The sequence below is a fragment of the Cetorhinus maximus genome, chromosome 1 (genome assembly GCF_964194155.1).
Source record: "Cetorhinus maximus chromosome 1, sCetMax3.hap1.1, whole genome shotgun sequence".
Classification (NCBI taxonomy): Eukaryota; Metazoa; Chordata; class Chondrichthyes; order Lamniformes; family Cetorhinidae; genus Cetorhinus; species Cetorhinus maximus.
Genome location: NC_135879.1, coordinates 66,812,537 through 66,827,403, shown reverse-complemented (window position 1 = coordinate 66,827,403; position 14,867 = coordinate 66,812,537). Strand labels below are relative to the sequence as shown.

At 48.4% G+C, this 14,867-nt stretch overlaps 2 protein-coding genes across 2 annotated transcripts in view; both read right to left on the bottom strand.

Annotated features, from left to right (window-relative positions):
* LOC144680621 (uncharacterized) overlaps positions 1–1,268 on the bottom strand; it is a 188,906-nt gene extending 187,638 nt beyond the window's left edge. Inside the window, exon 1 of the mRNA XM_078542247.1 lies at positions 1,181–1,268. Coding sequence (XP_078398373.1) covers positions 1,181–1,268 — 88 coding nt within the window. The remainder of the gene's footprint in view (positions 1–1,180) is intronic.
* Positions 1–14,867, bottom strand: part of fgb (fibrinogen beta chain) — a 285,364-nt gene that overhangs the window by 128,200 nt on the left and 142,297 nt on the right. The gene's annotated exons all lie outside the window — the stretch shown is intronic.

The following is a 14,867-nucleotide window of genomic DNA, read 5'->3' as shown; positions in this document are numbered from 1 at the left end:
CCATTCTTAATTAGCACTTTTCTCAGACAAATACTACCACCTTCAACACCTCTTTGACCCTTTTGTCTGTGACATCTTTTGATTATCTGCTCATCTCCACAATCACCACACCACACCCTCAATGTGTCTCTCCCCCCCCCCCCCCCCCCCCCCCCACCCACCTTAAACCAATTTATATTTCTCCCTTCTTCTAACTATGCTCCAGTTCTGCCGAAGGGCCATGAAGGCTCGAAACATTAACAAATAAAAGTTAGGATCTATCAAGCTGGGCTCAACCTTGGGATCAGGCTTGTCCCATGGTAACCTCAGCTGGAATCATAACACATCACTTTGGTCTGAAGGTTACAAATTGGACAGGGAAGAGTCCCTGGACTGAGACACCTGCCTTCATTTTGTGCGGGAACAAGCTTTCACATCTGAGTGACAGGAACACTGCTCATTAGGGCAAGGAACCAGAGGCAAGAAGACGTTCTTGGGAGCTTAATTACAAAATTGACAATGGTGTCCAAGTGATTAACAGCCGTGCCCAGGCTGTGCAAATTATAGCTTCCTCCCTTGCCTTTGAATCAGAGGGTTGTGGGTTCATGTCCCACTCCCGGAAGCCAAGAACTGTGATTGTACTCGAAAGAGTTGCAATCTGTGACTGTTGATAACTCGAAAGAGTTTATAGCTTCCTGATTGGACACAGGTACGGCTCATTGCTGCTGCTGCAGCTGCGTGCTGGGTGTGTTGCTGAAAGGAGCTAGGAGTTACTGCTCTTGCTGCTGTGGCTGTTTGAGTTATTGTGTTGCTGCCTTCCCTCTGGCTCCTCAAGATTTCTTCCATCCTTTGTGTTGCTGCTGCCCAGGAAACATCAACAAGTGTGAGTCCTACTGCTGGTGTTGCTGCTGGGGCTGCAGGGGCCTGAAGCTTGCAAGGCCTGAGGGCCTATTGAGGCCTGGAGAATTGGAGGAGAGAAAGAGGAGGTGCTGTGGGACAAGGAGGCCAGGAGGCAAGGATTTTTCATTAAATAACGCCTGAGGTGGGTGTCTGGACATTTGTTTGGCAGGAGCAGAAGACAACATTGTGCTTTGTTGGGGGAGGAAAGAAGGTATTTGCAGAGACTTGGGGAGAAGGGGTGTGTGTGTTTGCTTAAGATCTTGCCGCAGCTACAATCCCACCCCAGACCCCATCACTTCACCTAAGCCCACGTAGCTGGTGCTGCCTGGTGAAGAGGAATGGTGCTGATTTCCGTGTGCCATGCAGTACCAGCTGCCTGGTGAAGACATCGTCCTCCCCCCACAGGAAGACCAGTGAGGCCCCCACCCCCCCAACTCCACCCCACCAAATGACACCCAGCCACCCTGTGCTTCCCTGTCCTTTTCCCCCTCTTCTTGTTGTTTTCACCACTCCGGAGGGTGAGGTCACACCATCCTTTCCCCTCTCCTACGGGTGGGATATTCTTGCATATAGAGCTTGGGGTATGCGTGGCGCAGCCCCTATGGCTGCGACAGGGTTGCCTGTAACCGGGCCTTCTCGGTGAATGTGGAGGTGGTGCTGATACTGGTGGCGGAGTCCCCAAGAAAATCTATGCAGGAGCAGTTGCTCCCACGGCCCCGTCACCTTTCCAGCTCCTTACTAAGACCCTGGGTGTCAAGAACTACACCCATCCCGATGTGACGATCGATGCGTGCGTCAAGGCTATGCTGGTGTCATTGGCCCCTCAGTTGTAGTTGCTGCCTCGAAAGTTTAGAGCAAAGCCATAATTTTCTTTAGGTGGGAGCAGGTGGTGCACCTGGCTTTAGAAAAGGGGCTCACTGTGGGTGGGACCTTTCTGGCGGTGGACCTCCTTGGAGGCCACTGCTCAGAGGATCATCATTTCCAAAGTCCCACCCTTTGTCCCCAGTGGGCTCCTCCTCCCCAACCTCCATCAACTGTGGGAAATTAGGTTGGGGGTTGAGCCGATCCCGCTCGGCCTCAAAGATGCAGCCCTCTGACATGTGTACTCCTTCCGGCACCAGGTATTTGTCCGCCTGGCCCGGGAGGAGTACACAGAGGGGGGTTTTACTTTGGAATAGGAGGGGGCCGCCTACCGGGTCTTCTGGACTGCGGACGGCATGCGGTGCCATGCCTGTAAGGAGGTAGGGCGCGTCCATAAGAACTGCCCTGCCTCCAAGCCCGCCAGCAACAGGCGGACATGGCTGGCACCGCCACTCCGCCCCCCCTCCCCGCCACCACTCCATCTTCCTCCCCGCAAGGGGAGGTGCTACCAGCAGCCACCACCATCTCGGCTGCCGGTGAGGCAGGGGGAGAGGCCCCGTGCTCTAAGAAGGCGCGGAGGAAGACCCGCTGCCTGGAGGATGCCACCCAGACCACCCAAATCCCCCAAACCTGCCCTGATCCCCAGACACTTGAAAACACCGGCTCGGGAGTAAAAACATCATTTGGCCCTGGTGATGTGTCTGCACGTGCTCCCGGGCCTCTGTGTGCCTCAGCACCATGTGCTGGGCCTGGCGTTATCCCTGTACGGGTTCCTGGGTCGTGGGGCGTGTGACCCCAAGCTGGTGGTTGTTCTACAAGGGATAGACCAGCCAAAGCCCCAGAGGGCAGAGCGTCCAGAGGGGCTGGACCAGGGGTTGGGGGCCTCACAGATGGAGGTCTCCCCAGCATACCCTGGAAAAGACGCCACCCCTCAGAGGGGGAGGACCTCGCGAGTCACCAGATCGGATGCGTCCCCTCGCCCAGTGAAGAGGTGGCGGTGTCTCCACCCCGTAAGTCCTGGTTCTGCCCTATAGGTGGAGCCCAAATCCCTGACCCCTTGCTGCAATCCCCTGAGCACGGCCCCTCGGGGGTCGGTGAGGATATTGATCTTGCAGTGGTTTCCCACCCTGTCCCACCTTGTACCCCCAAGATGCCATCTAGCCCGCCAGGGGACTGTGGCACCCTATTAATTGCCCCAACCGCTGGGTCATTGGGCGGTGGAGGTGAGGAAGGCCTCCCAGCTCCCTCCCAATCATCAGTGCTGGGCGCCTCCGTCCTAGTTCTGGAGCTTTCTCTGGACTCGCCGGGCGACCCGGTGCCTGAGAGGGGGGTGCTCTGAGCCACCTCCGCCCTTTGGCCCATATCCCCAAGAGGAGACCAGAGAGGACTCCTGTGCCCTTGATCCTGGGAGTGGGATCGAGGTGGAGGTGGAGCCGACTGGCAGCTCCGAATCAGCCCCCATATTCTATACGGGAGAGGGGTTAGAACCTGGGGGCACCAATCTCGAGGAGGATGGGTTTTGGTGGTGAGTACCAGGGATGACTTAGAGTCATTGTCATGTGAGGTGGTGGATCCCCTGGTGCCCCCCCACTGACTCTCCCCTCATCCCTTTATGGGAGCTCCAGGATTTTTTAGCGAATAATCGTGGTCGCCAAGAAAGGGTCCAGTTGACCCTGGACCGGTGGCATTCCTTTCCTTTGTGTTCTGGTCCACCCGCAAGGCCCTCAAGGCCCCTGGGTTAGACCGGAACACTAAGAGGAAGGTCCATATGTTCCTTGCTGGGCTCCTGAAGGAGAGGAAGGATTAAAATAGTCCCCTCCTTCTCACACTAGGCAAGGTGCTGGTAGCACATACTTCTGACAATGAAGACTACCATAGCCAGCCTCAACATCAATGGCAGCAGGGACGCACAGCGCAGTTTCCAGAACTTCTTGGGCCTCAGGGATGGGAAGTATGCGGCGTGCTTCCTGCAGGAAACCCATACCGTTCCGGGATACAAAGCTACGTGGCTCCTGGAGTGGCTGGGGGTGGGGTGGGGGGGTGGGGGGTTGCGTCTACATGAGTCACCTAGCCTCCAATTTTAGCAGGACGGCTATCTTGTTGGCCCCACATTTTCAGCTGGAGATCTTGGGGGTCAGGCCCTTCGACTTGGTGGATGCCTGGCGATAACTCCATTTTGATTCCAGTGTTTTCACTTCTGTGTCGCCTGGAATTGGAGCATCCAGCCTTTACGTTTCCAGGGCGTTCATGTCATGCATTCCGTCAGCTTCTGTGCAGCAGGTGCCACGCTCGGACCACAATCTGGTGTGGGTGCCATGAACCTATTAATGCCCATAATATTATTGGAAAATGTTTTTCTTTTAAAATAGAGGTTTAGTCTGTGGGTGTGTCTTAATTGGATTAAAGCCAGCTAGTCTGGGGGCTTTGATGTATACTAGTTTTGAGATGTAAGAGAGGTAGAGTGCATTTGCATTTTTTGAATAGAGCATTCAAGAATTGGGGTGAAATCTGGCACATAGCTAACAGAGACCAAGCAATATGTTTATATTGCTAATAAAATTGGTACTATAAAGGGATTTTATTGTTATGAGAGGTGGAGTTCAAAGAGGCTGGTGATACAATGAGAATTTACATTCAGTGAGATATACTGGATATAACTGATAGCAGTTTTTGTGTGTGCAGTGCAGAGGCAATGTAAGATCAAAGTAACTGTAAGCCTACAGCTGTCTCCACAGGAACCAAAATGAGAGGAACCTCATTTTGTATTTGTAAGATGAAAATGCTTTGCCTGGTGTCTGGTTAAAGTTATGGGTGCTGTTGCCTTAATGGAGATTAGTTTGGGAATTTGTTAAAATTTATGATAGTAGTAATTTGTAGCCATGTATATATATTTAACTCGTGTAAATCAATAAAATGTTTCATTTAGTTTAATATAATACCTCTCGAGAACTGGTGGTCTGATTCCTGAATTTACAGTTGTATCTCAAACATACCATTTCAAATGTAGGTTATGACAGTTATTTAAAGTTTCCCTCTGGGATTTTTAAATAACTGCTTTACCAAACTGCTGGGTCATAACAATTGGGGGCTCATCCGCGATAAAAATATTTCTAATTCCTTGATTGGTTTGGAATTGGTGAACCTTAATGCTACGAGTACGAGAAGCACTTTTAATTCAGGAGTTGCTGAGGTATTTTAGAAGTGGTGAGACTGCAAGTTGGCTTTGGCAGTTTCTAAGACTTGTCTGGGAATAGAAGAAATAATTCTGATTGGGTTGCAGAAAATAACCAAAAGTAAGTTAACAGGTTGGGCAGATAAGTTAAAATTGGGGTTACCTGAGGGTGCTATAAAATCAGATATACTTAAAAGTATAGCACAGCATCTACATTTGGAAGTGAAACCTGACACTAGTGAGTCACAGCTGGAGGTAGTGAAACTTCAGTTGCAACTGAAAAAACTTGAATTAGAAGCAAAGGACAGAGAAATGGCTTTTAAAAGGGAATTAGAAATTGTGAAGATAGAGAAGGAGGGAAGAGAAAAAGAGAGTGAGGGAATTCCAACTGAAAATGTTGGCAGTTTAAAAAGAGATGCCAGTAGGTGAGAAATGATTTAACCTTAGAGTAGAACCCAGTGGGGAAATGTTTAAATTTGTACAATCTCTTCCAAAGTTTGAGGAAAAAGATATTGAAGCATTCTTTATTTCATTTGTGAAACTAGCTAAACAAATGAAATAGCCACAAGAAAACTGGATGTTATTATTACAGTCTAAGTTGTTAGGCAGTGCACATGAGGTATATGCTTCACTATCAGAAGAAATGTTGGTGAATTATGGTGTGGTGAGAAAGGATATTTTGAGTGCATATTAATTGGTTCCTGAAGCATAAAGGCAAAAATTTAGGAATATGAGAAAACAGCCTGGGAAAACTTATATTGAGCTTGAAAGAGTAAAACAAAGTAATTTTGACCAGTGGATACGAGCATTAAAAATAGAGACAATGCATGCAATTCTTAGGGAAGTAATTCTTTTGGAAGAATTTAAAGATTCAATCCCTTCGGTATTGAGAACTCGTGTGGAGGAGCAAAGTATTGATTTTGTAAGACAAGCAGTAGAGATAGCTGATGATTATGAGTTGGTTCATAGTGCTAAACATTTTATTTGGTCACCATTTCAAATTGGAAAAGGATAAAAAGTGGGAAGGTGAAAGGAAGGCAGGTAGTCAGGGAAGAGAAGAAGTAGCTGGAAGTTCCCAGGAAGTTTTTTTCTCAGAATAAAAAGGAAGGTGCTGAAGATGGAAGTGACATTCGAAAATGTTTTCATTGTAATAATGTGGAGCACACAAAGTCAGTGTGTTGGAGATTGCAGGAAAAATCTGTTAGGATTGTTGGGGTACAGAAAAGCTCTGGAAGTAAAAGTACTGTGGGTTCTGAGGTGCAGGCATGGGAAAAACCAGTGTTTTGTGTACAGGTGAATTAGGGAGAATCAGTGAAAGGTAATGAAGTGGGAATGTGATCACAATTTACTCAAGACAATTCTGAGGAGCAGGTTGCAGAAATGTTTAAAGATTTTGTATGTGAAGGGAAAGTCTTTCCATGTGTACAGGGTGAAGTCGGTAAAGATGTTAAAATTTTAAGAGACACAGGGGCTAATCAATCCTTAATGTTGTGGGATAGTGATATTTGTTGTTCAAAGGGATTATTGCAGGAGAAGTTAATAATAAGTGGCGTTCATGGAGATGCTAAATCTATTCCATTGTGGAAGGTAAATTTAAAGAGCAAATGGAAAGTAGCTGAAGATATAGTTGGAGTGGTAGAAAAATTGCACATTGCAGGGGTTCAATTTATTCTGGGTAATGATATAGCTGGATCGCAAATGTAGGTGATGCTTATGGTAGTTAAGCAGCCTGTAGAAGTGTTTTCAATAGAGGTATTACAGAAGGAACATCCTGGATTGTTTCCTGATTGTATTGTAACGAGATCAAGGCTCATAGGGAAGAACAAGACAAACAAGACAGCTCAAAGGCAAGAAGAAGGTGTCAAAATCCAATTAGCTGGCAATGTATTTGATAACATTATTCAGGAAGAAGGAATACAGGACAGTTCAGCTCAGAGGTTAGTGAAATTACAGAAAAATGATTTGCAATTAAAACAGTTATATCAGAAATCAGATAAGAAAGCTAAAATTCACAGTTTTGGTTTGGTGAGAAAGCACTAGTTTGTTACCAGTACCAGGTGATTCATTAAATGCAAGATTTAGAGTGCCTTACAGGATTGAAAAGAAATTGAGTGAAGCAAATTAGTTAATAAATACTCCAGATGGAAAAAAGAAGCAGAGGGTGTGTCATGTAAATATACATAAAAAGTACTTTTGACAGGGAAGAGGAAGAAAAAGAGATATTAGTGATGGTGGATGATGAGAAAGAGGTAGAAGTGCAGGATTCTGAAATTGATTTTCCTCTAATCAAATTGGATAATGAGGGGGTGCTTGAAAATTTAAGTGAAATATTGAGTTACCTTCCAAGCAAGTGTCAAAGTGATTTGGAAAAGCTCTTGCAGTCACACAAATCTATTTGTGGAAATAAGTTGGGAAAGATACATTTAGCTTTACATGATGTATGTATAGAAATATCATCTTCAATAAGGCAACAATCTTATAGATTAAATCCAGCAAAGTTATCACAAGTACAAAAAGAAATTGGTTTCATGCTTCAAAATGATATCATTGAGTCTAGTTGCGGTAACTGGAGTTCGCCTATTGTACTGGTACCGAAACCGGATGTAACACAAAGACTGTGTGTGGACTATCAAAAGGTGAATGCGGTGACAAAAGCAGATCCATATCCCATACCATGGTTGGAAGATTACATTGAGAAAGTGGGACAAACAAAATTTATCACAAAAATTGACTTGCTATAAGAATATTGGCAGGTACCGTTGTCAGATAGGGCAAAGGAGAAATCAGCTTTAGTGATGCCAAGTGGGCTATATCAGTTTAAAGTCATGCCATTTGGTATGAAGAATGCATCTGCGACATTTAAAAGACTGACAAACAAAGTAATTGAAGGTCTAAGCAATTGTGCGGCTTATATTGATGATCTAATTGTTTTCAGTCAGACGTGGGAGGGGCATTTACAGTATCTGGAAGAATTATTTACTCAACTACAAGAAGCTAATTTGGTGATGAACTTGGCTGAAAGTGAATTTGCAAAATTACAACTTATGTATCTAGGCCATACCATTGGGCATGGTAACACTGTCCTGTTCTCTCTGGATCTGTCCAGAGAGGATGCTTACAGTGTTTTTTGGGAGGACCTGCCGCAGGTTGGTCCAGAGGGAGCCAGAAAGCTTGACTCCCCTGTAAGTCTAGGGAAGCTGACCGGCGACCTCGACAGCCTCTCCAGGGGCAAGTCCCCGGGGCTGGATGGGCTGACCGTGGAGTTCTTCAGGGCGTTCTGGGATGTCCTGGGGAACGATTGTGCGGGGGTCCTGGTGGAAACTATCGCTACCGAGGAGATGCCCCACTTGTGGTGCAGGGCAGTCATTGCCTTGCTGCCTAAGAAGGGGGATCTCCGCCAGCTGAAGAACTGGTGCCCGGTCTCCCTCCTCAGCACTAATTACAAGATCTTTGCCAGGGCAATGTCTTCTCGCCTTGGCACCGTGCTGGACCACATGATCCACCCTGACCAGTCCTACACGGTCCTGGGCTGCACCATCTTTGATAACATCCATCTGGTCCGGTGTATTATCCACTTTTCCCAGAGGGCTGGTCTGTCGAGCACCTTCCTGTCTCTTGACCAGGAGAAGGCGTTCGATAGGGTGGATCACGAATATTTATTCAGGACTCTGAGTTTCGGGCATTTCGTTGCTCAGATCTGATTTCTGTACACTGTCACAGAATGTCTAGTTAAGGTTAATGTGTCACTGGTGATGCTCCTTCGCTTTGAGAGAGGAGTGCATCAGGGCTGCCCCCTGTCTGGCCAATTATATTCCATCTGCATGGTGCCTTTCCTGCGCCTCTTGCGGGGGAGGTTGTCAGGATTGGTTCTGTGTGGGTCGGGCATTGGGGTGGTCCTCTTGGCTTACGCCGATGACATGCTCCTCATGTTCAGCGACCCAGCTGACATGTGGAGGTTGCACGAGTGCCAGGAGGTCTACCCTGCCATGTCCTCTGCCAAGATCAACTGGGGTAAGTGTTCTGGACTCCTGGTTGGTCAGTGGCAGATGGATCCCCTCACCTGGAGCAGGACCAGTCTCGTCTACCTGGGGGTCCATCTCTGCCCTGCTGAGGAATCCTGGCTGGTGAACTGGCAGGAGCTGGAGACCAAAGTCACCACTCGCCTGCGGTGCTGGACAGGACTGCTATGAGTCCTGTCTTACCGGGGTCGAGTGCTGATCATAAACCAGCTGATTGCCGCCATGTTGTGGTACTGGCTAGTCACTTTGACCCCTCCCCCGGACTTTGTCATAAAAATCCAGAGAATGTTTGTCAACTTCTCCTGGGACAAAAGGCTGCACTGGGCCACTGCTGAGGTTCTGAGCCTCCCGCTTAGGGAGGGTGGTCAGGCGCTGGTGGCGACCTTCCGCCTTCAGGCCCTGCAGCAATACCTTTACATTGAGCCCCCTCTGAGATGGTGTGCCCTGGCGACGTATTTCTTCCGCCAGGTGCACGGCCTGAATTATGATGTGCAGCTCCTGTTTATAGAGCAGAGGGGCCTTCGTGGCTCCTTGCAGGCGTTGCCCGTCTTTTACCAGGACCCGATCAAAGTCTGGAACATGGTTGCCTTACGATGCAGCTCTCCACCATCAGGAGTAGTGGCTCTTGTCAGAGAGCCGCTGCTCAGGAACCTGCACTCCTGCCCTTTTCAGTGGCTGGCGGAGAGGAGGGCTGTGGTTGCCGGGGTGACCAGGAGCAACGTGCGTCGGTGGACATCCGGCTCGCGGCCAATGCCATTCAAGACCTTCGGACGCTCATGCTTGGCCCCAACGTCACTTTGGGTCTTGAGGTGGTGCAGGTGCGCAGTGGTCTTCTGTCTGAGTGTAACCCTGTTCGGACAAAATTGCACATTGGCCCCAAACCCTGACACCTCCCTTCGGAGCCCGTGCCCTGCAACCTGAGTCGCCTCACAGAAATGCCCTCCATGCCCTTTAGCACAGTGTGGAGGGGTTTCCTGCATGGGCTGCTGCTGCACATCCTTCATTTCCTTGCCCTTGCTCGCTGCCCAGACACACCCTGGCGTACCTTTTTGCCATCCAGTGGCAGAGGTCCCCAGTGGGGGGCCTTCTACGCCAGTATCCTCCCATTTTCCAGCGGGGACCTAGGGTGGAGGATGTTGCACACAGTTCCATACAACCACAGGTTGTGTCAGTTCATGGACTCCCAAGATGCCTGCATTTTTTTTCGGGGCTGGGGTGTTTTATTGACCCACTTACTCACATTTTGGATTAATGTTTGTAAGTTTCCTTTAAATTTTGTCTACGTTTAAGGGGCTGCTTTTTAATTTGTCCAAAATTTTGTTAGTTTAGTTTATTTGGTTGACTCAAAAAGAGTTTACATCTTCCTGATTGGGCTCGTTGTTGCCTGAGCTGCAGTTGGGAGCTGGTGTTGCTGCTGTTTTCTCTTGCTGTTTGCTGTTACTACTATTAATGCTGTGGTGGATTTCCCTTCTCCCCTTGAAGGAGGAGGACTCAAGAGTTACATATTCATAACCTTTCTAACCTTGCCACTACGTCTTGGCTCCCCCCTGACATCCACAGCGGAGGTGGAGGCAGCCTGCTCACTGCTACGCCCTGTCTGTGATGATCTTGGTGGGTGTCCTCTGGAGGGCTGAGACTTGAGGGCCCTGGGCTGCTTATGGGGTCCTGCTGTGTGCAATGGCATCCTCCTTGGCCTGTGGAGCTGGAGCTTCTCGGGTCACAGGAAGAGGGGATTCAGATGAGCCAGACACTCCCAGAGTCACCTGTGTGGATGGCCCTGGGAGAGGGGGGTGTGCACCTCCTGATCCTCCTGTCTATGGATGCCCATGGGCCACTGGCTGACTCCTTGAGGAGAAGGGGAAACTGGAGTGAGATTGAGCTGCCCGCACCCCTCTCGCATTGACACAGTTGGAGACCAACTATGGCATCAGCAATGGAGTTGCTGCAGTGCAGCAGTGCAGGAGTGACGTCCTGGACCAAGGTCTCCATAGCGGCCGCCATCCTACCAGTGTTGCCCTCGGTGCGTTGCAATGCCAGTGTTATCACCTCAGCCTGAAGGTGGACAGACTCCTCCATCGTGCCTTGCAATCTGAAGAGTGCAGCGGTCTTCCATTCCTGATGTTTCCAAGCTTGCCTTTGCAGCTACAGCAACATGTGACATGACCGAGTCCAGAGGCTCATCATCTGACTCGGACTCAGTAGATTTATGGCCTCCAGCAGTCCTCCGAGTGCCGGAAACCTGGTAAGTCCCTGCCACCGCCTGCTGTGGATCAGACAGTGCGATGTGCTCACCAGATTGTGACCCCGAGGCTACTCTAAAGCTAGGTCTCATGCAGGTGGAGGGTATGGGTGAGCGCTGTGATGGATCTTCAATTGGGATTTCATCAGATTCCTCTTCTGAGGTGTCTTCGGCACTTGAGTCAAGGACCTGGGTCATAGACTCCCTTGGCTCCTTCCCAGATGTGCCTGCGAAAGCAAGGAGAGATAATTGGTGCATGGCAGTGGCCTGTGAAACAGGATACAGCAGTCACAACATGGTTGCCTGATGGATGTTGCACTGCTGGATCCTCATTTGATAGAGCACAGCTGACCTCACTGTCAGCACAGGACTGGTGCAGATCCTCACCGGCCAGCTGGATGACTCTATTTTCAAAGTCTGTTAGAACCTTGATGTTGGGCATTCCTGTGCCAGTCTGCGACCTCCCTGTCTTGTGTTTCAGCTTGTCCTGCATGAATACAGATGGAGAGAGTGTAAGCAGGACACCTAGCAGGCCAGATGATAAATATACCTGGCATGTGTGGGTGGTGAGTGGTCCTATGGATGTGCTGAGGACAATGAAGGTGTGTGTGTGAGAGGGTGAATGGTGATGTTCCTTGAACTGGCAGTGAGTGAGATCCCTGTGGATGTCTGATGGGTTCGTGAGTGTGTGAATTGAGAATGATGAGAAGAGTAACTTACCCTGGCGGAACGGAGATCATTCATCCTCTTGCGGTACCAGGTGGCTGCCCTCCTTTGCAGGGCGTTGGCACTGATCTCCGCTGCCACCACCTCCCCAAGCCGGATCGGTGATGTTGGTGCCCTTTCTGCTGCCAGAGCAGGTTAGAGGACATCACGACGGGCCTCCACGGTGTCCAAAAGGTGTTCCAGGGAAGCATCACTAAATTGGGGGGCTTCAGCCTCCTTGCCTTTCAAGGCCATGTCTTCAGTGTAGCAGTCCTGGGCTGGAAGCACTGAGATGTATGCATGTGGCTGCACTTTAAATATGGTGCCTGATGTGAGGAAGCGGGGAGGTGACAGCATGATGGGTGAATTGGAGGCTACTTGCCATCGAAACGGCATTTTCCCCAGGAATGCATGATTAATTGAGATGATACAGTTTGAAAAGCCACCATTGCATTCTTTTTCCCATCTGCTACTGCACCTCATACAAATCTGGGATGATTCCCCCCCTAGTGTTGAATACATCGCACTCATAAGTAACTTTCAGGTCTCAAAACGTTCGTTCAAGGCTTTCAAAATCTCTGCCTTCTGTTTTCTTTGTTCATTGGTTAGGTTTAGGGCAGTATAAAGTTTGTAGCAGTCCCTCCCCAGTAGTGTTAGGGCTACTCTTAACAGTTCCAGCTTCTTAATTAACTCTATTGCCAGCTCGTAGTTTTGCTATTGCAAGTGGAAAAACTGCCAGTTTTTCTAAATATTGCCTTTCAATTCGACAGGAGCTGGGATTGGAAAATTTCATGCCAAGTTCACTTCCTGAGTATTTTACTTCCAGCCTTCAGTTTTTTTTGCTTTTTCTAGTCTCTTTTCAACAGCTTTTAGCAGATTTGAACATTTCTGTGTGCCTTTCTAGCTGCCTTCCATTTCAAGCATTTCCAGGATTTTAAAAACTGTACTTTATCTCCAATTACTGACACCATGTTTTATGTTTAAGGACAGCTGTGCTTCTCATTTTTTTTATTGCAAGTCTTTATTGAATTGATCTCAAGATGTCAGCTTACAGAGACAGCCTCATGACAGAGGTCACCTGACTACAGAAAGCCAGATGGGGCACATAGTACCATTGCATTTCAAAACCCAAACAGCCACTCTTTCCATGGAAATGGAGATCAGCATAAATACACGAAACATCATGGCATTCATTGTGGAGATGGACTCCTCAAGTCTCTCTCCAAGGGTGTGCAGTGTCTCAGGAAATGCTAACAGAAGCACATACATTTCCTGTTGCTGTTCCAGAAATGCTCTTTTTGTGAATGACCCCCAAGGATCAGTATCGAGATCCACTGAGTAGAGCTTGCAGTATACCATGCCCTCCAACAGGGACTGCTCCAACAGGGGCTGCCCACTGTTGTCCCTATCTCCAGCACCTGCTCCTGCTCACATGCAATGTGCTCCTCACCATGTGACGTGCTAACTATATCTAGCTGGTGGAGGACATGCATAAGGTCAAACGTTAGTGCATCCTCAGAGTGCATGCCCTCCTCTGAGGACTCACAGAATCACAATTGTTACAGCGCAGAAGGAGGTTATTTGGCCCATCAGGTCTGCGCTGGCTCCCTGAATGAGCAATTCACCTAGTGCCATTCTCCTGCCTTCTCCCTGTAAAGCTGCACATTCTTCCTTTTCAGATAATAATCCAATTCCCTCAAGTACGCCTCAACTGAACCTGCCTCCGCCACACTCTCAGTCAGCACATTCCAGATCTTAACCACTCACTGCGTGAAAAAGTTTTTCCTCATGCCGCCATTGCTTCTTTTGCTAATTAACTTAACTCTGTGCCCTCTCGGTCTCAATCCTTCCACCATTATGAACAGTTTCTCCCTATCTACTCTGTCCAAACCCCTCATGATTTTGAATACCTCTATTAAATCTCCTCTCAACCTTCTCTTCTCTGAGGAAAACAGTCCTAACTTCTCCAATCTATCTACTTAACCAAAGTTTCTCATCCCTGGAACCATTCTCGTGAACCTTCTCTGCACTCTCTTCCATGTCTTCACATCAGTTTTAAATAGTGGTGCCCAGAACTGGATACAATAATACAGCTGAGGCCGAACTAGGGTCTTAGACAAGTTCAACATAACCTCCTTGCTCTTGTACTCTATGCCCTGATTAATAAAGACCAGGATACTGTATGCTTTATTAACTGTGCTCTGCACCAGTCTTGCCATCTTCAATGATTTATGCACATAGATACCCAGGTCCCTCTGCTCCTGTACCCCCTTTAGAATTGTACCCTTTATTTTAAAACGAAGGAATTAAGGATGATAAAAGAGCAGTAAAGTCAGAGGAGAGAGAGTATGATGAATTGGGAAAGATGTTGAAAACACCAAAGATGAGATGCCTCAAGGTGCAGAGGCTGTGGGAGAAAAGCAGTGAAGTTATCTCATTGAAATTGTTTTTATGGTGCTTAGAGGGCAGTAGGGAATAAGGATTTTGAATGAGAGGTGAGTTCGTCAAAGGAGGGGAAAGTGCCAGAGGAGTAGGGGGTGGGTGGGGGTGGGGGGGTCAGGTCAAGGCATCACACTCCCATCACGATAACCCAGATGGGGTTGAATGTATAGCCAGGCTAGGAGGTTATATTTAGAGGGAATGTGTCCTTACCCCTCAGCCAAGTTTCTATCAAGGCCACAACATCAATGCAATCATCCTCAATAAGCTCATGGATAGCAAGAGCCTGTTCACAAGTGAAAGGTCAGCCTGGAGCAAGAATGAAGACAGGGGTGGTGAGATGTGATCTACTGGCAGTGTCAAAAGGGTCAGCACTGGGAGGGGTGAATTAGACAGGGAGGAGTTTGGCAAGATTAGCCTCCAGCAGCTGTGCTGCGCGGGTAGGTGAGCGAGAGAAAAGGATGGGGCAGTTGCTGCTCATGTGGAGGCACTGATAAGTACCTCAATGAGCCCCTCAGAGAATGCCTAGAGAGGCACAGAGGGAAGCTATAGG